At 48.7% G+C, this 17,903-nt stretch overlaps 5 protein-coding genes across 6 annotated transcripts; 3 read left to right on the top strand and 2 right to left on the bottom strand.

Annotated features, from left to right (window-relative positions):
- On the top strand, positions 1-4,224 carry LOC136195412 (PCI domain-containing protein 2-like). The gene is made up of 20 exons (XM_065984734.1): positions 1-90; positions 147-188; positions 236-283; positions 336-409; positions 461-526; positions 585-626; positions 686-740; positions 801-904; positions 957-1,032; positions 1,086-1,180; positions 1,234-1,280; positions 2,881-2,941; positions 2,992-3,031; positions 3,077-3,150; positions 3,201-3,246; positions 3,294-3,373; positions 3,428-3,494; positions 3,549-3,605; positions 3,658-3,802; positions 3,937-4,224. Exons 1-19 carry the CDS (start codon positions 43-45, stop codon positions 3,763-3,765), a joined length of 1,230 nt encoding a protein of 409 aa, XP_065840806.1. The 5' UTR covers positions 1-42; the 3' UTR covers positions 3,766-3,802; positions 3,937-4,224.
- LOC136195398 (myosin heavy chain, skeletal muscle-like) lies at positions 3,653-9,645 on the bottom strand. Its single transcript, XM_065984716.1, has 4 exons — positions 8,693-9,645; positions 8,497-8,560; positions 4,218-8,404; positions 3,653-4,158 (listed from the first exon to the last, which is right to left on the bottom strand). The coding sequence occupies exons 1-4, from the start codon at positions 8,864-8,866 to the stop codon at positions 3,826-3,828; spliced, it is 4,758 nt and encodes a 1,585-aa protein (XP_065840788.1). The 5' UTR covers positions 8,867-9,645; the 3' UTR covers positions 3,653-3,825.
- On the top strand, positions 4,240-11,226 carry LOC136195408 (glypican-6-like). 2 transcript variants are annotated; one of them, XM_065984730.1, is made up of 5 exons: positions 4,240-8,421; positions 8,469-9,643; positions 9,934-10,637; positions 10,683-10,936; positions 10,983-11,226. In XM_065984730.1, the coding sequence occupies exons 2-5, from the start codon at positions 9,280-9,282 to the stop codon at positions 11,149-11,151; spliced, it is 1,491 nt and encodes a 496-aa protein (XP_065840802.1). In that variant the 5' UTR covers positions 4,240-8,421; positions 8,469-9,279; the 3' UTR covers positions 11,152-11,226. The 2 variants fall into 2 exon arrangements, with proteins under 2 accessions (XP_065840802.1, XP_065840801.1); XM_065984729.1 differs by having other exon boundaries at positions 4,240-9,643.
- Positions 11,221-15,072, top strand: LOC136195400 (U2 snRNP-associated SURP motif-containing protein-like). Its single transcript, XM_065984719.1, has 24 exons — positions 11,221-11,332; positions 11,379-11,468; positions 11,522-11,636; positions 11,696-11,820; positions 11,869-11,945; positions 12,003-12,094; positions 12,144-12,226; positions 12,293-12,458; positions 12,522-12,650; positions 12,704-12,762; positions 12,815-12,858; positions 12,918-13,089; positions 13,150-13,301; positions 13,354-13,459; positions 13,514-13,570; positions 13,631-13,713; positions 13,776-13,863; positions 13,927-14,046; positions 14,105-14,216; positions 14,268-14,309; positions 14,384-14,462; positions 14,512-14,650; positions 14,722-14,814; positions 14,862-15,072. The coding sequence occupies exons 1-24, from the start codon at positions 11,285-11,287 to the stop codon at positions 15,006-15,008; spliced, it is 2,418 nt and encodes an 805-aa protein (XP_065840791.1). The 5' UTR covers positions 11,221-11,284; the 3' UTR covers positions 15,009-15,072.
- Positions 14,982-17,887, bottom strand: LOC136195407 (eukaryotic translation initiation factor 2A-like). Its single transcript, XM_065984728.1, has 21 exons — positions 17,836-17,887; positions 17,735-17,786; positions 17,604-17,678; positions 17,431-17,549; positions 17,276-17,375; positions 17,141-17,217; positions 16,982-17,085; positions 16,808-16,925; positions 16,632-16,748; positions 16,514-16,582; positions 16,358-16,459; positions 16,270-16,310; positions 16,175-16,219; positions 16,035-16,123; positions 15,907-15,979; positions 15,783-15,858; positions 15,663-15,727; positions 15,562-15,616; positions 15,312-15,508; positions 15,193-15,258; positions 14,982-15,136 (listed from the first exon to the last, which is right to left on the bottom strand). The coding sequence occupies exons 1-21, from the start codon at positions 17,852-17,854 to the stop codon at positions 15,077-15,079; spliced, it is 1,719 nt and encodes a 572-aa protein (XP_065840800.1). The 5' UTR covers positions 17,855-17,887; the 3' UTR covers positions 14,982-15,076.
- Between the last annotated feature and the right edge of the window lie 16 nt (positions 17,888-17,903).

Below are 17,903 nucleotides of genomic sequence, written 5' to 3'. Positions count from 1 at the left end.
AACGTTACACCTCCAAGCCCCCGTATCGCCTTTGTCTCCCCCATGGCATTTATTCCGTTTGCTCAAGGCGCACAGCAGTATCTCGAACTCGTACGACAAAGCCGAGTTCAATAGGACATACGACAGCCTATCTGGACTATCTTTAGGTCAGTTCGGCCGTCGGAGAAGCAAACGGCGAAACGTGTGCAGTAAGTACGCCTTCCACGTCGTCTCGCGCCTCATTCCCACACTCAAGGATCTCCTATCTGCCACTCATCCCCACACAAGAAACAAGAAACTTCAGGTGAGCTTTCCACTAGTAGTACGACTCCGCATCCAAACGAGTCGTGGCGCAGCTGGAAAACGCCGAGGCCCTGTGCAGCCGATTTCTCGACTCCCCGTGGGACGAATTGGTCGCTGCTCATCTGCGGTACGATCCAATCGGTCGTGCACTTCTACTGTACGAAGCTAATGGCTTTAGATGCTGCTGGGCAACGGCTCAAAACGATGCCCTTACGTGCTACGCCTGCCAAACGACTGTCGTTCAGTATTGTTTCACTCAGTCGTCTATTTTTGAAATTTTCTTATATTGACTTTTAATTAAGAATTTTTAATCGCATTCTGCAAACTCACAAAGAGGATAACTGGTAGTATAGGCTGATTGAGGTCCTCGATTCCTTCAAAATTTCACTCCTCTCTTTCGTAGGGCTCTTCCTGTGATGTACGTTGTGATTGCCGACTTGAGAACGTTTGCGAACGAAGTGGGCATTGTTTGCATACTCTGACATCATCTACAGTAGCCCTTTGTTTGACATGAACAGGCTGACTCTGTGCAAATGAGTGCTGGACGTGGCAAGCCCGGAGAGCTACTGGAAAAGGCTGCTGACTGCATAATGTCGTGCTTTCGCGTTTGCGTCAGCGACACGTACGTAATGGAGGAGTAGAAGGAGTCTTTTGTGACTGAATGCTTCTTTTAGTCGATCTACTCTTGATGTTTCAAAGAAGTGGGGAACTCTACCGATCGTCAATAATCTTTTTAAGATTTATTTTAAGGTTGGTTTTTAACAATCACGTCGTACTTTTACCTGCATTCACGTTTCTGACAGACTAATAAACTTCACCTCTGCAAACCTCTGATACGAGCCATAGAAAGCTCCAACATAAAGGAGAATTTTCGGCGGTCACATCTAGTGACGTACAAGTAACAACGATTGGCTAATATGACAGAAATTGGCGTGTAAGAATTATTTGAAGGTACTATGTTGGAAGAAAAGCCATGTTTGATAACGACTACGAAAAAGGTAAAATAGTTGGCTTACTTAGATATTTCCATCGTCCACCTAGCACCTATTTATAAGGAACGACTGAAAACACACGTTTTCCATCGTTCCCTTTTACTCCAATTCGTAATAAACGACTGAAACGGCGCCCGGCGCGCCAGCATTCCACTAAGCGTAGCGCACGTTCCGCTATGCTCGTTATAGAGGCGGCATGTATCACCTAGATTTTGCTGACCAAGCTTATTCTCGTTACTACGCATCCGTTCGCTTTTTGCCTCCAAAGAACGATCAAATGTCTTTACAATAGACTCACAATGCACTTCGCGCCCGGTTCTTCGCCTCTACTCTCTCGTATTAGGCATTTTGTCATGCGTTACACTGACATCATAGGTAGCGTGACAGGGCGTGCCTTGCGTACGTGGCACGCGTTTTATTGTCGTTTTTTCGCGTTTCTAGATTGATTTGCGACAAAATTCATTTGTTTTCGTTGTCAGAAACGTATTTGCGGCCGATTAAGAGTGTTTTTTTGTGTGCATAGCTGCAGTCGAAGTGACCCAGGCAGGGTTGTTATATATATACCCAGCGTTTCCATATACTTATCAGTAGCAGGAGCATGAGCTCTTGGCTAGGATAGAAGGGAGTTGGAAACGCTCTCCAAGGGTTTGACCATCATGGCCCGGTGGCTGGTCACTCTCCTCACTTGACGGCTTCGGCCTTCCTAGTCATTAGTTCCTCTGCGCCTGTGAGATACCTCTGATACCGGATAAACCTCCATAGCACCGTCTTCCGTGTGGTTTGTATCAAGTGTCGTAACTTTTTATAAATTTTTAAAAATTTGCTCCGTGAAAAAGACGCCCCCTAGCAATTCATTCCCCGTCTCTATTGGCCGACTCTTCTCTCCTGTAATATTTTACAGTAAAATTACAAGGGACTGGCCAACTGGTCTCTCCTGTAATAAAGTTACAAGGAACTGGCCAACTCTTCTCTCTTGTAATAAATTACAGTGAAATTACAAGGGACTGGCCAACTCTTCTCTCCTGTAATAATTTACAGTAAGAGTACAAGGGACTGGCCAACTTTTCTCTCCGGTAATAAATTACAGTGAAATTGCAAGGGACTGACTGGCTAACTCTTCTCTCCTGTAATAAATTACAATAAAATTACAAGGGACTGGCCAACTCTTCTCTCCTGTAATAGTTTACAGTAAGAGTACAAGGGACTGGCCAACTTTTCTCTCCGGTGATAAATTACAGTGAAATTACAAGGGATTGGTTAACTCTTCTCTCCTGTAATAAATTACAATAAAATTACAAGGGACTGGCCAACTCTTCTCTCCTGTAATAGTTTACAGTAAGAGTACAAGGGACTGGCCAACTTTTCTCTCCGGTAATAAATTACAGTGAAATTACAAGGGATTGGTTAACTCTTCTCTCCGGTAATAAATTACAGTAAAATTACAAGGGACTGGCCAACTATTCTGTCCTGCAATATTTTTTCTCTGGTTGCTTCCAGCATAGATATAATAGTAATATAGGATATCTATTCTTCCAGACTCTCTTCCCACCTAAAAATTTCTTGAGGCAGAACGGTATTGTAATTGTTTTCTCTATTCTTCTTGCAGCTGAGGAGTATCTATCTTATGCTTTTGAGCATTGTCATCCGTCTAGTGGACGCAATCAAAGGCTTGTATAAAGAGCGACGGATATTCATTTATCAGTCATTGTGATTTTAGATTGGTTCTCGTGTATCTCATTCCAATCAAAATGATGAGCGTAAATTTTATGAATCTAATTTAAAGTGTGGAGAAAAATATTTAGGGTTGCTTGCCTTCGAGTGAATTGCTAGATAGGCACAATCTCCAACAATTTACTGGAGTAGCCCAAGCGGTGGCGTAAGTTTGATCACGTAAAAGTTTTCTTAATTAATTATTTTCGCTTTCAGTCGCGGCAACTTGCGTCTGCTGAATGATGCTCTGCTAGAACACGAGGTTTGCCTTTTCCACTTTTGTTTTATCTGTGCTAGTTTCACCTGTAGGCGTTTTTTATCAAGTTCGGTATCTATCTCATACTGGAAAAGCTGAAAATAATGATATACCGAAATCTGTTCAAGAAAGTGTAAGACCAAAGTCTTTGGCCTTGCGAAGTTAGATTGCTCGTGGCTTACACTAGTTTTCTCCTGATGAGAGTCCACCAGCTACCACTGACCGCGTTCGTAGTGTCAATGCAGATGGTTGGGGTGCGAAAAGTACAAGAAAAAAGTCAATGCCATCTGCTACGTATTTATATGTAGGAAGACGAAATGGATGTCGACGAAGTCCAGTGCATCGTGGCGAATCTAATAGACAAAGTAAACCGACTCCACGAACATGTCATCTCTCACGTAAAAATTCACTCTTTAGAACTATATTCGCGGCTACATATCTCATCAGCACAGAAAATTAGTCGTCAGCAAGCAGAACGCCTTTCCTAGACTTCCCTCGACCGACTTGAAAATGTCGCTAACGTGATAAAATCCACAGCGGAGAGTTTAATCAAATAAATCTGGTACGTAAAATATGTATTTATTTCTACACTATAGTGCCGCCGTCGCCGCCGTCGCCGTCGGGATCGTACGATTCCAGCGCTGCGACGCACACGCGTTCGAGCACCTTTTCCAACGCCGTCTTCTGTTCTCGTAGTGCTTTTAATTGCTGCATGGTTTTGTCGCGGTTCGCCCGCAGCGCGTCTTTTCGTTCCGCCGTCATCGTGACGACCTTGTCCAACTGGGACTCGAACGCGCTGCGGAGTCGATAGAACGTGCTGTTCTCGACTTTGAGTCGATTGTTCATGTCCTGGTACGCGTCGTCGACGACGGCGTGCTTCCGAACGAAACCGTCTTTTGTCACGGTGATTCTCACCTCCTGAAAACAACGAAAAAAAAGTCGTTTTCTTTTTCTGCCGTTCATTTCTTTCTCCTTACTTTGGATTTTGTTGCAGGTGCCGGTCTTTTTAGTTTGATCGTCGCGTTCGTCGTCGTTCGCGCGTCGTCGCTCGTCTGACGTCGTCGCAAATCGTCGAGTCTCTTCTTCAAAAACTCGCGCTCCCGTTCGAGTTTCTGCAGTTCGATCTTCATGCTCGTCGCTTTGCTCTCTTCGACTCTCCTCTTCTCGACCGCCTCCCGTTTCTCGCGCATCACGTCTCGTAGCTTGGCGACCCATTCGCCGTTTGCCTTCTCGAGCCGTTCGACTTTCGCTTGCAACGCGGAATTGGTCTGCTCGAGCACCTCGGCCGCTCTCTTCCCGTCGACGGTCGGATTATAGCTCAATTCGGCGCTCAACCGACTCAACTCCTTCCTCACAGTCCCAATTCTCTTCAGCAACTCGCCCTTGTCTTCTCGCTCGGTCGACATTTCTTCGACGTCTCTCTCCGCTTTGACAATTCGCTTTTGTGTCACTTCTGGCGACGTTTCACGACTCCGACATCGCTGGCTAAAGTTTTCGCCGCGATAAATCGTAGTCGTTGCCGTCTCGTCGTTTTTCGCCGCCGTCGCCGTATCAGTGACAGTGATTTTGAGTTTGCGAGCTTCTTCGACGAGAAAAGCGACGCGCAGCGGCGTCGGCGTTGTTTCTCGACGCGACTGCGGCGGCGGCGGCGACTCGCGCGCGGAGGACGTCGATTTCGCCCGGACGGAATTTCTCATTTCGATGCTCTTCAAATTGACTCTCTTCGGCTTCTGCGCCTCCTTCGTTTCCCATCGATGCAACGCTTCGTCCTTCTGCCTATTCGAATCCTCGAGTCTCGCGTTCTCCTCTCTCAACTTCGAATTCTGCTCGTTCACTTCGCCCAGCGCCTTTTCCATGGATCGGCACTCCGTCTTGAACGCCTCTTTCAGATTCCGACATCGTTCGAGCACCTCCTCGGCGAGCACCTGTCTCTCCTTCTGCAAACGATCGATCGTCGCTTTCATCTCGGTCGCCTGTCTCGTCGCATCCTCTTCCAACTCTTCGTACCTCTTATTGAGACTTTTCTCGACGTCCGTCTTCTCTTTCTTCAATCGCCACAGCACTTCCTTCAGCTGACGATTTTGCGCCGCCGCCTCGTCGAACTGGGTCCGATACTCGGCCGCCGTCTTGTCAAATAGCTCCTTCTCGCTCCGAACCTTCTGTTGGAGTTGATTCGTCCACGATTCGTTCGTCTCCGAAAGCTCCTCGCGATGTCGTCTCTCGCCGGCGTCTTTCTCCGTCGTCAGCGCGTCCAACGTCTGCTGCAAGTGCGTCACCTTGATCTCCGTCTCGCGTCGCTGACTCTCGTGTTCGACTCGCATCGTCTCGATTTCCCGCTGATGTTTTCCCTTCATTAAATCGAGTCGTCGTCGCAGCTCGGACGCCGTCTTCTGCCATCGCGCTTCCACGTCGTCGACGTGATTCTCGAGCATCTGTTTCTCCTCTTCCAAGCAGGCGATCGTGCTCTGCAATTCGGTTGCCGCTTTTCGGTAGTGCTCCTCCATCTCGGCTCTCGCCTGGCTTTCTCCCTCGAGAAACGCTCTCTCCTCTTTCAGCTGAACGACTTTTTCCTGCAATTCGTTCGTTTGTCGTCGATACGCTTCGTCCATCTGAGCTTGACTGCCTTTAATCGACTCTTCCATGAAATCCTTCTCCTTTTTCAACTCGTCAATTTTCTTCTGCATTTCGGCGACGGCACGAGCGTGCTCCTCTTCCATGAGAGCGCACTTGGATTTCATCTCGTCCTCCGCTTCTCCTTGTTTGACGATCAGCTGCAGCATAGCGTCCTTCAGTTGAGCGACTTCGCGTTTCTGTTTTCCGTCCGAGTCCCGAGATCGAAGCGACTTTTCGTTGAGATCCTGCTTCAGTCTTTTAATCTCAGCATCTTTGTCCCTCAGCAATCGTCGATTTTTCTCTAGCTGCGCGTACGACTTATCGTTGAGCTGAACCAGCGGCTTCGACTTCGTCAATTCCTCGACCTTCTTCTTCTCGGAGGCGAACTGCTGCTCGAGTTGACGGCACTGCGCCATCAGCTTGTCGTTTGCTGCGCCGTGCTCTTCGGTCACCGAAATAAGACACTCCTCAAGCTCGGCGATTTCCTTTTCGTACGAACGTACGACGCGATTCTGCTTCGCTTCGATCAACGCAGCCAGTTTGGTCAAAACGCTTGAAAGACTCTCAAGACGATTTTGAAATCCGCTGCATCGACTTTGAACGCCCTCCGCCAAGACGTCAAACTGTCCTTTCGTCTTGTGACAAAACGTCGTTATCATCTCGCCCAGCGAATTCTTCGTCGATTTGATCAGCGTCACTTCGTCGGCGAGCGCCCGCTCGCTCGTCTCGAGTCGCGCCAACTGCTTCTTGGCCGCATCCAACTCCTCCGTCAATTTAGCCGCGTCGACAGTCACCGATTCCTTTCGTCTTATCTCCCGTCGCTCCTCCATTTCTTCTTCGCTTGGAAGCACCATCGTTTCGAGCATGAGATTCTGAGGACGATCGTTTTCAGCGCCGATTACCGACGGTCGTTGAACGTCCATCTTTTTCGCCTCGTCGACGGCCGACGCCATTCGTTTCGCGTCCTCGACCGTCGCCGTCGTCACGCGTCGCTGCAGACCGAAACTGCTCTTGCGTCGTCGATTCATCATTGGCGGCAGATCGTCGCTAGGAGTGCTCGCCGCGGAACTCGTTCGACTTCCGGCAACGGGCGACGGCGGCGGCGGCGGCGGCGGCGGATCTCCTTTTCTCCTTCGTTTCTGCGCGTTGAGTTGGTGCTTGAGACTCTCGTTCTCCGCCGTCAATTCGTCGATTTCGTCTTTGAGCGACGCATTCATTTCGCGTAGAAAGTTAGTCGTGTTGCGACTCGTATCTTCCGACGGTGGATAGTCGTAATCGTCCGGCAGAGCCGGCTCGGCCATCGCTGCTAATTCCTGTCGGAGTCTCGACGCCGCGCGTTTGCTCGTATTCATCTCGGCGCGAGCGTCGAGCAGCTCGCCTTCCAAATTCGAATTGTCGTACTTCAAATTCGTAATCTCTTCCTTGAGCAGGCTCTCCTTCTGACGCAACTGAGCGACCAATTCGGCGATTTCCTCCATCTGACGTTGATGCTCTCCGGCCATCAAATCGCTCTCGGACAACGACTCGTTTCGCAGGCTGCGCATCTGCTCTTCGAACGCCTTGCGCTGAGTCTCAAGCAGACTCTGATGCTGAACGTGAAGCAGATCCTTGTGCTCCTCCGCCTCTTTTATTAGCCGATCTCGCTGATCGGTCAAACGAGCGACGTCGCGTCGATGTTTGTTTCGCTCCTCAACGAGATTCTGCGCCTGACCGCGTAGATAGTCGATCTCGTACTTGAATGCTCCGATGGCTAGCTTTCGAAACGTCTGCGTCGCCGGACTATTGTCGGACGCCTCGAGGAGAAATCGTTCCATGTTCTTCGCCAATTCGAGCGCACTCACCGTGCCGCCCGTCTCGTGACTCAAACTATCAAGAAACGTCTGAACGAGCGTCGTATCGACGTCGGGGTCGTCGTCGTCGAGCTGATTCTGCCACAAATCGCGCAGAGCGTCGACGTTGATCAGACCCTCGGCGTTCGACGATAAGAAAGAGAAGAGCAAAGTGCCGTCGCCGTTTCGTCGAGCCGACGCCGCCGACGCCGCCGTTTTCTGACGAAGAAGCAACGTCGCGGGCGAAGTCTCGCGTCTCATTCCCTTCGCCGCCATCTCGAGAACGTTGACGCTGGCGGACAGGAATAGCTTCAAATCGACGCCGCCGCCGTCGCCGTCGCGATCGGATTTACTCGTTTCCAGTCGATCCAACACTTCGATCAGTTCCCGTTCAGCGTGAATGCTCCACGAGAGAGTTTGGCACATGGTTGCCACGTCTTCTCGCGTAATCGTCCCGTCGTCGCGACCGATGTGCTCGCGAAAGAACGCCTCCGCGTCGTCGCCGTTCGGCAGAAAGAACGTGCGACAGCAATCGCCGATTGCCGAATCGGGCGGCGGCGTCGTTCGATCGTCGCTTTCGTAGTACATCGCTTCGGCTTCGGCTGTGTCGTCGCCGTCGTCAGGCGCGTGGGAAGGCGACGGTTTATGCGACGAGTGCGAGACGCCTTTGATTGGCGTAGCGGAAGAATTCTCGTCACGTCGATGAGCCGCGTTTCCCCGAGCTGCCGGCAGAGAGGGGGTAAGCATAACATTTTTGGAGCGCATAGAGGGGATTCCTTTCCGTAGATACTGGGTAAACAGATAAGGGACGTACCTAGCGACGGCGTCGTTTTATGGTCCTCGCCATTACGAGAAGGTACGAAGTCGTTTCTGGACGTCTAAACGGAGTAAATAGACCCAAATCATTTCCTCATTCAAAACAAGTTCCTTTTGTCGAGGATATTATCAGCGAAGTATGTGCATATGGCCCATATATGCCTATTACTTTGGCGAGGACAGTACCGACTAACCTTTTCTTTCCCGAGACCCTTTCCCAAACGTTCGTATAGATCAATAACATTTGCTTCGTCAATCAAGGTAGAAGTGCCACTACCGATTCTCTCTATTTCCTCCTTGCTCAGATATCCGTTTCCCGCCTCGTCGAGACGACTGAATATTGATTCGATGTCAATCTGTCCAGCCATTCCTTTTCTCTACTCTCGACTCTGTCTGGCCGCTTGATCAATGTCTTTGTTTGCTCCGCGCGGTCGCAAAATGACCACGCATCCTTACTCGTCGCTTATTCTTTGCCCAACGAAAACAGATCGGATGGACGTCATTTGGAATTCACCCGCCCACCAGCTCGTCTGGCTTCGAAAGCGCGAACGCTCGTCGCGAGGCGGCCCTACGCTAACGTCCTCAACGCTTCCGGGTAGAACATGTAGCGCCCAGAGCGCCACGGTAATGACGTCAGAATGTCAAGAAAGGTCCGACAAACCCGCCGACAAACTCACTGGCAACGAGTTCAACGAGAAATGGCCTGTCTCTGATCTGGAATGACGCCCTCGTGCGCTAAGTCGAATCCGCCCGCCGCCCGAGGCCGTGGCCGAGTGGATTAATGCACGATGCAAGAAATTTGTTTTTTCTCGAAAGCCAGTCCAGTCCGGGCCTGTCCTTTGATAGAACGATGATTGTCTTCGCCCTTTTTCTCGCTCTCGCGACTCGAAATGCCAAGGCCGCTGACGCCTGCGTGGCGACACCGCATCCACCCCAGTGGAATTGCACCCACGAAATCCAAAGCCAAGTCGACTCTTCTTTGGTTCAAACTTGCCCGTCAAAGTGGCTCAGGTGTTGTAACTGCTGCTCTGCGGCCAACGAGGCCGCCGTCGAACAGTTCGCCGAGCGCGAATTACAGCGCACCGTCGACTGCGCCTTGGCGTCGCTCGTGAAGACGTTCACTTACCTCAACGAGACCTTTTCAGGTAAACTAGACTGTCTATTTATACACGCAAGCATGACGTGGCGGAGGCGGTGTGCGGTTAGATGTGGGCTCGTTTCGCGGCCCCTTTTGGGACCCTAAATTCCTAGCGTGCCTCTTCTTGCGTGAGCCTCAAACGCTATCCTCTCTTTGAGTATGAAAAGCTACTACCATGGCCGTACCGGGAGCCCGCGTCCGCCCGCTATTTATTAACTAATTAATTGCCTTTTCTGCAGTTTTTTATGCATGGCGTAAATAATAGTGAGCTCTGATCTCCTTTCTTCTTCTCTGCAGTACTGATCGATAAAGCCATCGCGAAGAGTCGCAACCGCACGGTTGATTTGTTTGCAAGCGCCTATGGTCTATACTTCACAGATGACGAATTATTTGATTTCTTCGATCCTCTCTTTGACGCGATACGAGCGTTCATATTTAGACGTAAAGGAGAAGTTGACGCGAGCCTCAACGAGATGCGCGACGCGTTGGCGATCAAGGCGTTTAAAATAATCGCTAATCTAAGTGAGGTCAAACCTGATAATGTCACGTGCATACGGAACTATGTCAGGTGGGCCGGTGAAACAGACGAGGGATTGTTTAGAGGAAAGATGGCCTTTCTGCGTCGCCTTGTTCATCGAGCAGTAAACGTATCAACGGCACTTGTGATTGGCCTCGAGGTTGGCAAGCGAGTTTCCAATCTGACCGGGCTCCTTTGTCCGACATGCGCTTGCCGACGCGACGTTGCACGTCTAATCTATTGCTCCTCGTGCGTTGGGCTTAGGCCGTGTTTTCAACAGTGTAAGAATATCCTACTCGGATCTTGTCTTGGCGACTTGATGAAACTCAACGACGCACTCAATGACTATCTCGGAATATTGTCGAAACTGTTTGTTGAAGTGTCGAATATCAGTCCCTCGTCTTTGCTGCAGGACATAGGGACGCAAGTTGCATTTGCCGCCATGGAATTGGTCAACTCTCTGATGGGAGCCCACGGAGAGCGAGTAAGACTGTTCTGTTATTATTTGGCATAATAACTTTTCTTATAGATTGAGAGTGCTTGTGGTTTTGTGTCGCGGGAGAGGCGATCTCATACGTATGATGAATCGTCGGGGCAGGCAGACTCTAATAGCAGTCTTACTCCTCCCAAAGAGATGCAATTTGACAAGCAGTTGAACTTTGGCCGGGCTGCAATTTCTCACTTTCGTAACGCCTTGCCCACTCTTACGCTTGCAGAAAGCATGTGCGAGATGATTGCGTCAAAGAATGTCAGTACATGTTGGAATGGAACTGACTCGGAAGAGTGAGTCCTACTGGCTATTGTATACTGTTCATATATTCAATTTTAGATACACAAGTAGCAAGACTAAGGCGAGTCACTGTCGCCAGCAGATTCTGAGAAGTCTAAGGACGGAACTGCATAGGGCATCAAGAATTATGAACAAGTGGAATAAGCTAAATCACTGGAAAATCAAGCCTACAAGCAGAGCTTGTTGCACCAAGGCAGGCCGGTGTTGAAAAAAAACAAAATTTGAATTCGTCTGTGTCAGTGATGTGTAGACAATCCACTTGGTAGACTCTCTCTATGTAATTGTGTTGAGCGCGCCGTCACGTGGCTCCATCAGGTGACGCGACGCTACGCTACGTAACAATGGCGTCGCGAAAAGGTTGGATGCGATCGAACGAAATGCAGCACAAAGTAGGAGAATCGAGCGCGCAGCGAGATAGCTCGAGCTTCGTTCTAGATCTCGGTTCACGCGAGACCGAAATCAATTCCAAAGGCGCAGCCGATTTCGGCGGCGAGAAAGAAAGAAATGGAAGAGGAGAAGAAGAAGGTCTCGGTTTACGCATTGGAAGCCGTAAACGCCTCAAAATGCTTCTCTTGCAGCAAGAAGCGGAAAGAGCGGCAGCCGTTTACGCCGAATTCGTCGCCGAATTCGAAAATCCGACCGCCCAAATAAAAACATTCGTTCGCGGCTCCACAATCAATCCCGACACGAAAGGCGAGCGGGACGGCAATTTTCGAAAAATTTTGAAATTAAATTTGATATAATTTAATTAGAAGAAGCCGAAAATTCAGCTGGTTCTCTCTATCGACACGCCGATAAAATAAGCGAGTTCTTAAAAGTGGACAAGGAGAAGGAAGGGACGGGGACGATTGACGGCGGCTTTCCCTTGCCTAAACCAGTGACAAACTATTGAAATGTTCAAGAAAAAACTTCACTTTTTCTTCAGGAGTTGCCCAAGAAGCGAAGCAAGGAAAAGGAGAAGAAGAAGAGCAATTTGGAGTTGTTCAAGGAAGAGTTAAAAAGGCATGGGACGATGCCAATAGTGTGTGTACACAGTAATATGAGGTCTTCTGTTTGCAGGAGCCAGGAGGAGAGAGAAGAACGTCATAAACTAAAGAGAAAGATCGTGGAAGGTTCTGCGGCACTTGGACAACCACCGCCCTATATTCCAGGTACGAAATATGCGTCCTTAGTCGGAAATAAGCCAGTGTTTTCATCTAGAACCTACAGTTCCTGGCCAAGGCTCTTTGGATTTTGGAGATCCGTGCACGACCAATTTATATGTTGGAAATATTCATCCTAAGGTTTTGATTGCGGCCGATGCGCCTGAATGTCGGTTTCCTTGCACTGAGGAGAATATATGTGTGCAGATGAACGAAGAGTCCCTGTGTCATTACTTTGGCAAGTATGGACCTCTCGCCAGCATCAAGATAATGTGGCCCAGAAACGAAGAGGAGCGTTCGCGAGGCAGTAACTGCGGTTTCGTGGCGTACATGAAACGAGAAGATGCTGAAAGAGCGATTAACGGCCTCCGAGGCAAAAAAAATCAGCGCATCTAACTACTGACTGAGACGTGCTCTTATAACGTATCATTCTCAGATAAAGAGATACTTGGACTTCCTCTGAAAGTTGGCTGGGGCAAAGCCGTTCCGCTTCCCTTGGCTCCTTTCTACGTGCCGCCGGAAATGAGACAGCAGAACCTGCCGGCTGTGGCGCCGCCGCCAACAGGCAAGTTTCGAAAAATCACGACGTTTTGTGGTATTTGAATTTGACATCTGAAGGTTTACCGTTTAATGCTCAAGCGAGACCACGACCTGGCATGGGTTTTGATGCTCGTCCGGTACAAACGATTCCGCTGTCTCGATACGAATAATTTTGAGGATCGTTTTCAGGATCTCGAGGAGTGCATCGTTCGCGTTATCATTCCCCACGACAAGTGAGTAGAGATTTTTTTTTGACTCCTTTGATGCAATCCTTACGTTTTTCGTCTAAAAGGGAACTTCTCGCGTTAATTCACCGCACGATAGAGTTTGTCATTCGCGAGGGCTCGGCCTTCGAAGCAATTATCATGCAACGAGAAATTAGCAATCCGACGTTTCAGTTTCTCTTCCGAAACGACAGCCCAGAACACGTCTACTACAGATGGAAATTATTTTCCATTCTCCAGGTAAAATCTCGAGTTTCTTTTTTTCAGCTTAGAATAGACGACCCTCGTACTTTTTCCCAGGGAGATCCGACCGGCTTTTGGAGAACAGAGGCCTTTCAAATGTTCAGCGGTGGCTCCCTTTGGCAACCGCCACCGTCAATTCACCACAAGGAACCGGAGCGTCCGCCTTTGAAGGACATAAACGAACCGAAGCGTGGCGAACTGACGGACAAGTCAGCAGAGCGCTCATCTAGAGCAGAACTAGTCATTGCTTGTTGTATACAGGGAACGAGATCAATTGGAAAACATGCTGCGAAAGATCACCCCAGAGAGAAATCGCGTCGCTGATATGATGCTGTTTTGTTTGGATCATTCAGAGGCAGCAGACGAGGTCAGAGCCCGATAGGAAATCATCGTCTTTAGGTTATTCAGTACCTGCGTTTAGATTGTTGACTGCATCAGCGAGTCTCTTGGAATTTTGCAAACTCCCGTGCCAATCAAGGTAACCAATATCATATCGAGTAGCGTGGGTCTGAGACTAAACGGAGTATTTTCTCTTTAGGTGGCTCGTGTCTATCTCGTTTCCGACATCCTTTACAACTGCAGCTCGTGTCCAGTACCGAATTCGTCGTACTATCGAAAAGGGTTGAGAGAACATTCGTTGATACGCTCGACTATCTATTTCCACCGGGCGTTTTTCTTCTTAGCTTTGAAGCCAAACTCCCAGAGATATCGTCTCACCTGCACGATACCTTGAACGCGATAACGGGTCGAATGAGAGCCGAGCAGTTCAAGGTAGAATGGGAGGGACTGTAAAACACACGCTTTTGCATATCGTCGCGTTTTGTCCATGGCTAGAGACAGATCATGTCCTGCCTTCGTTCCTGGGAGGAATGGGCTCTCTACTCGCCCCAGTTCTTGATTCAGCTGCAGAACAATTTTCTCGGCGTCTCCGCGTTCGAGAAGCCGGTCGCAGAGGCAAGACAACGTGCACGCGTGCAACAGTAGCCGCTCTGAATCTGAAACGATTCTCTAGGATGTGGGCATATCGAACGTCGTCGCTCCGAAAAGCGCTGACGTTGACGGAACTCCGTTCGAGCAAGAAGACGTGGATGGCGTTCCCATGGAAGATTTGGATGGAATTCCCAGTAAGGGTTTCAGCTACATTATTAGTAATTGCAAAACTTTTTTTCCTTTAGTTGACGAGAGATCTGGGAGTCGATTTGGAACCGCGGAGGACGGTAATGACTGTCGCTTCTATTTGACGTCAAAGGGTCGGTTAATTGACTAAAACGTGTTGCTATTCTCCTTGAAGTGGGAAACTGGGGAGCCACGGCGGCGATACGGAACTCAAAGTGGGAGCGCGACGACGATGCGGACGCCGAACCGGCACAGTCAGTGCTCCGACGACCGTCTGGAAATAACTAATAAGGGTTTTCTTAGGTGGCAGTCTCGTCCGCGATTTTCTTCGTCCTCTTCTGGGTTCGGAGATTCGGTATTGCGACAACCAGGAGGAGGCGGCGGCGGCGGCGGCGGTTCTCTTGAAGACGAAGAACGACGGCAGCGGCTACGAGAAATTGAGGTTTGGCGACGGCGTTGTAGTTGAGGGCATGCACTTCGTTGGGTACTACTGACGTTGTGCGTGGACAAAAGGTGAAAGTGATGCAGTACGCCGATCAGATGGAAAGAGAGGGTGGCTCGCAGATAGGAGCACGCGTTCAGGCCTATAGGGAACGACTGTTGGAGGTACGTTAGACAGTCAGTTGGAGTGACAGCTCAGTATGGTCGCCTAGGATTTGTCGCATCACTATCAGCAGCATCGTTCGAAGAAACGCCATCGGTCTCGTTCGCGATCGCGATCACCGAAGGCGAGAAGGTGGAAATCGAGATCGCGGAGTCCGACGGAGAGGCGACGGCGTTCAAAGGACCAATATGGTTAGGAAGTCTAGTTGTTCGTTTTATTTGGCCTTTTTTCGTTTTCTGTCGAATAAAGTTTAGCCTGGACTTGCTACTGTTCAAGAAGACGGATTTGCTCGATGAGGTCATCTTCGGTTTTGATTTTTTCGAGCTGAAGAGGGGGACGCTTTTGTGGATATATGTACGTAACGCGTTGGTATAGATTACCTGATTGACTTGAAGTTGTTTGCCGTCTGCTTGCTGCTGCTTGAGCTCATTGACTTGCCTCAATTTCTTCACGTGGGCACCCAATGAGAGAACTAAGGTTCAGTTTCGTATATATGTACCTTTTTTAGAGCTCTCAGTTTCTTGTCTTTCTCTCCCGACTCTGCTTCTGTAGGTGGAGGAGGTGAGACCGGTGCTTTCTCACTTGGCAACTTCTCTGCAACGGCTTTCTTCTCTTCCTCCGCTTCTCTTTCGCGAGCTCGTAACTTCGCCTCTCGTTTCTTTTTATTCTTGGCCGCTGCCTTAGACAACTGCTTTCCTAAAGGTTCGACAATATGAATTTTTTTTTAAAAAACGTATTGATGTGCTGACCTTCGTCTTTGGCAGCAGCAGCAGCAGCAGCACCTTGAGGTAACTCATCTTCTTTCTATGTAAAGAAATTGGTAATTGCACGTTGAAATGTTCTCTCGTACCGGGAAAGGGGAGCGCGGTGGTTTGCCTCTGGCATTTGGTGGTCTATATACTGCTGGCTTTGCAGCTGAGGAGACTAAGCTCACCACAACAAAAACGCTGGTACAACATGCCCTTGTTACCTTCTTGCTGCTTCAATTCCGCAGCAGTGGGGTATCGAATTTCCTTCTCCGGAAAAACGCCGGGCTTCCACGAAACCTAGTACCTGTAACAGCGTACAATTTCACTGTCAGCCAACTTGACTACCTCCCAGAGTTCTTCTTTAGGTGGCGAGTTCCAGACATGAAGCTGTCGGCTAAGGTAATGCCAAATTTTGTATCTAAACGAGATTTTTACACTGTACCGGGTACGCATAATTCCAACCCCTCTCTAACCCGTTTCCCTCGCGAAGTCGAGGAGCCGTTGTGGCTGTGACGAAGTGTTCTCCGTCAGGACACCACTGGAAGAACGTTGAGTCACTAGCCTACGTATCGAGAAATAAGAAGAGGCCCCCTAAGATCTAAATAGCCGCTACTTGAGTCTTATTGATCAGTTTAAGGTCTTTTCTACTCCAAAACTCCTAAAACCCCCACAGATCAATTATTTACTACTGCTAAAAAATTAGTGTACCAGATTCCCCCTCAAGTTTCCAAACCCCGCCAAGCAAATGACTGAAAAAAAGACCTTAGAGCGAACGTGACAACTAAAAACTCCTTACTATTGCCGTGTGGATTAATGTGAACGGCATTGCGTGGCCCAGTTCCGAAGTCATAGATAGATTCACACTTGGTATTGTAAAGAGTGGCCTTCGCTGGCATATCTGTCAAACGTTAGTCAAGTGGACGCGTAATCAAACGAGTTATAGACTAGATACAGCCATAAACGACGCAAAAATCTTTGCTATTGGGGCTCCATTCTGCTGAATAGATTGGGCCCTTTTTTGCTATCAAAATACACATCTATTCGCTGACAAATAGTATTGAGAGATCTACCTAAAGGAACCATACTGCTCTCCCCGTTTGTGCCTATAAAATGCAATCCTTGTTCTCCGTAGTACGATCCTCCTGTTTTATCGACTTCCGTTGAAGTTAACACCAAAACCCCCGAGGCTGCATTTAAAACAGGAATCGAGTCAACCTTGAGATGATAAATCGTCGAAAAGGTTTACCGTTTTGATTCCATTTGATTTCTACTCTATCCGCTTTGAAAAAACTCTTATTGGCCAAGGCAGATGCTGGACTGTCAAAATTGGGATACTGATAAATTCGTACAAAAGAGGGTGCACCCTAAAAACGTTTACATGACAACCCAATTATTATAACCGGTGGTATCGAGTTCCCACCTTCACTCCTGGTACATACGCGGCTACTTTGTACGGCGGTGCACCAGAGGATAAGGAAAACGTGGCAACATTTTCTATCCTGAGTTTGTGACTGACACGTCCACCTTTACAATACAAGGTCAATTTCTTGAAATGACTGCATACGGTATAACAGTGCACCTATTTCACTATAGAAACGTATTTCGTTTGACACGTTGTTGGCGCAGATCACTTCGTCGTCACTCCACTGAGGACACCTTGTCAAAACCGTACAGTTAGAAAGAAAGTATGCTTTTCACGCTTTCGTGTACCAACCATGCATCAAATTTCTTGTGAATATATTCGTTGGCAAGTTCTCCTGATTCGGTCCGATGCACGCAGAGATTGCATGCTCCAGCCGAAGCGGAGACGCCAACTGTAGAATTTGAGATCTTGAACTCATATTAGTATTTTTTAGAGATGGCCAATACCAGAATACGGTGACCAAATGCACAGATAGGAACTTTTTGGTGAGAAGACCAATCCCACAGCTTTGGGCTTAGGTAGCTTCTGAACGAGTTTATCTAGTCTTACGTCATATATCGCAACTCTGAAACCCAGAAAACGCCCATGCAATTTCTACGTAAGGAAACTTTCGTCGTACGATTCTCCATTGCACCAGGCGAAGAACGCTCCGTCTTGGCTAAAGTTCATAACGCGGCAATGAGACGAGTCATCTCTGGGCAAAAATAACTGCTAGGACTAGAACATCTGTTCGGTTTCGACGAAGCAAACCTCGGCTCTGTTTGAGACCCCGACGCAAAAGACAGTCCACGGCTACCTCTCACTAAATAAAGCCAGCATGAGGTGTCCCCAATTCTCTTGAAATCCCTTACCAGCCAGGAAGCGATCCATCACGATGGATTCTATTGATACCTGACACGTGAACTCGATGCAGCCAGAG

The sequence above is a fragment of the Oscarella lobularis genome, chromosome 14 (genome assembly GCF_947507565.1).
Source record: "Oscarella lobularis chromosome 14, ooOscLobu1.1, whole genome shotgun sequence".
Lineage (NCBI taxonomy): Eukaryota > Metazoa > Porifera > Homoscleromorpha > Homosclerophorida > Oscarellidae > Oscarella > Oscarella lobularis.
This window is presented reverse-complemented; position numbering and strand designations above follow the sequence as displayed.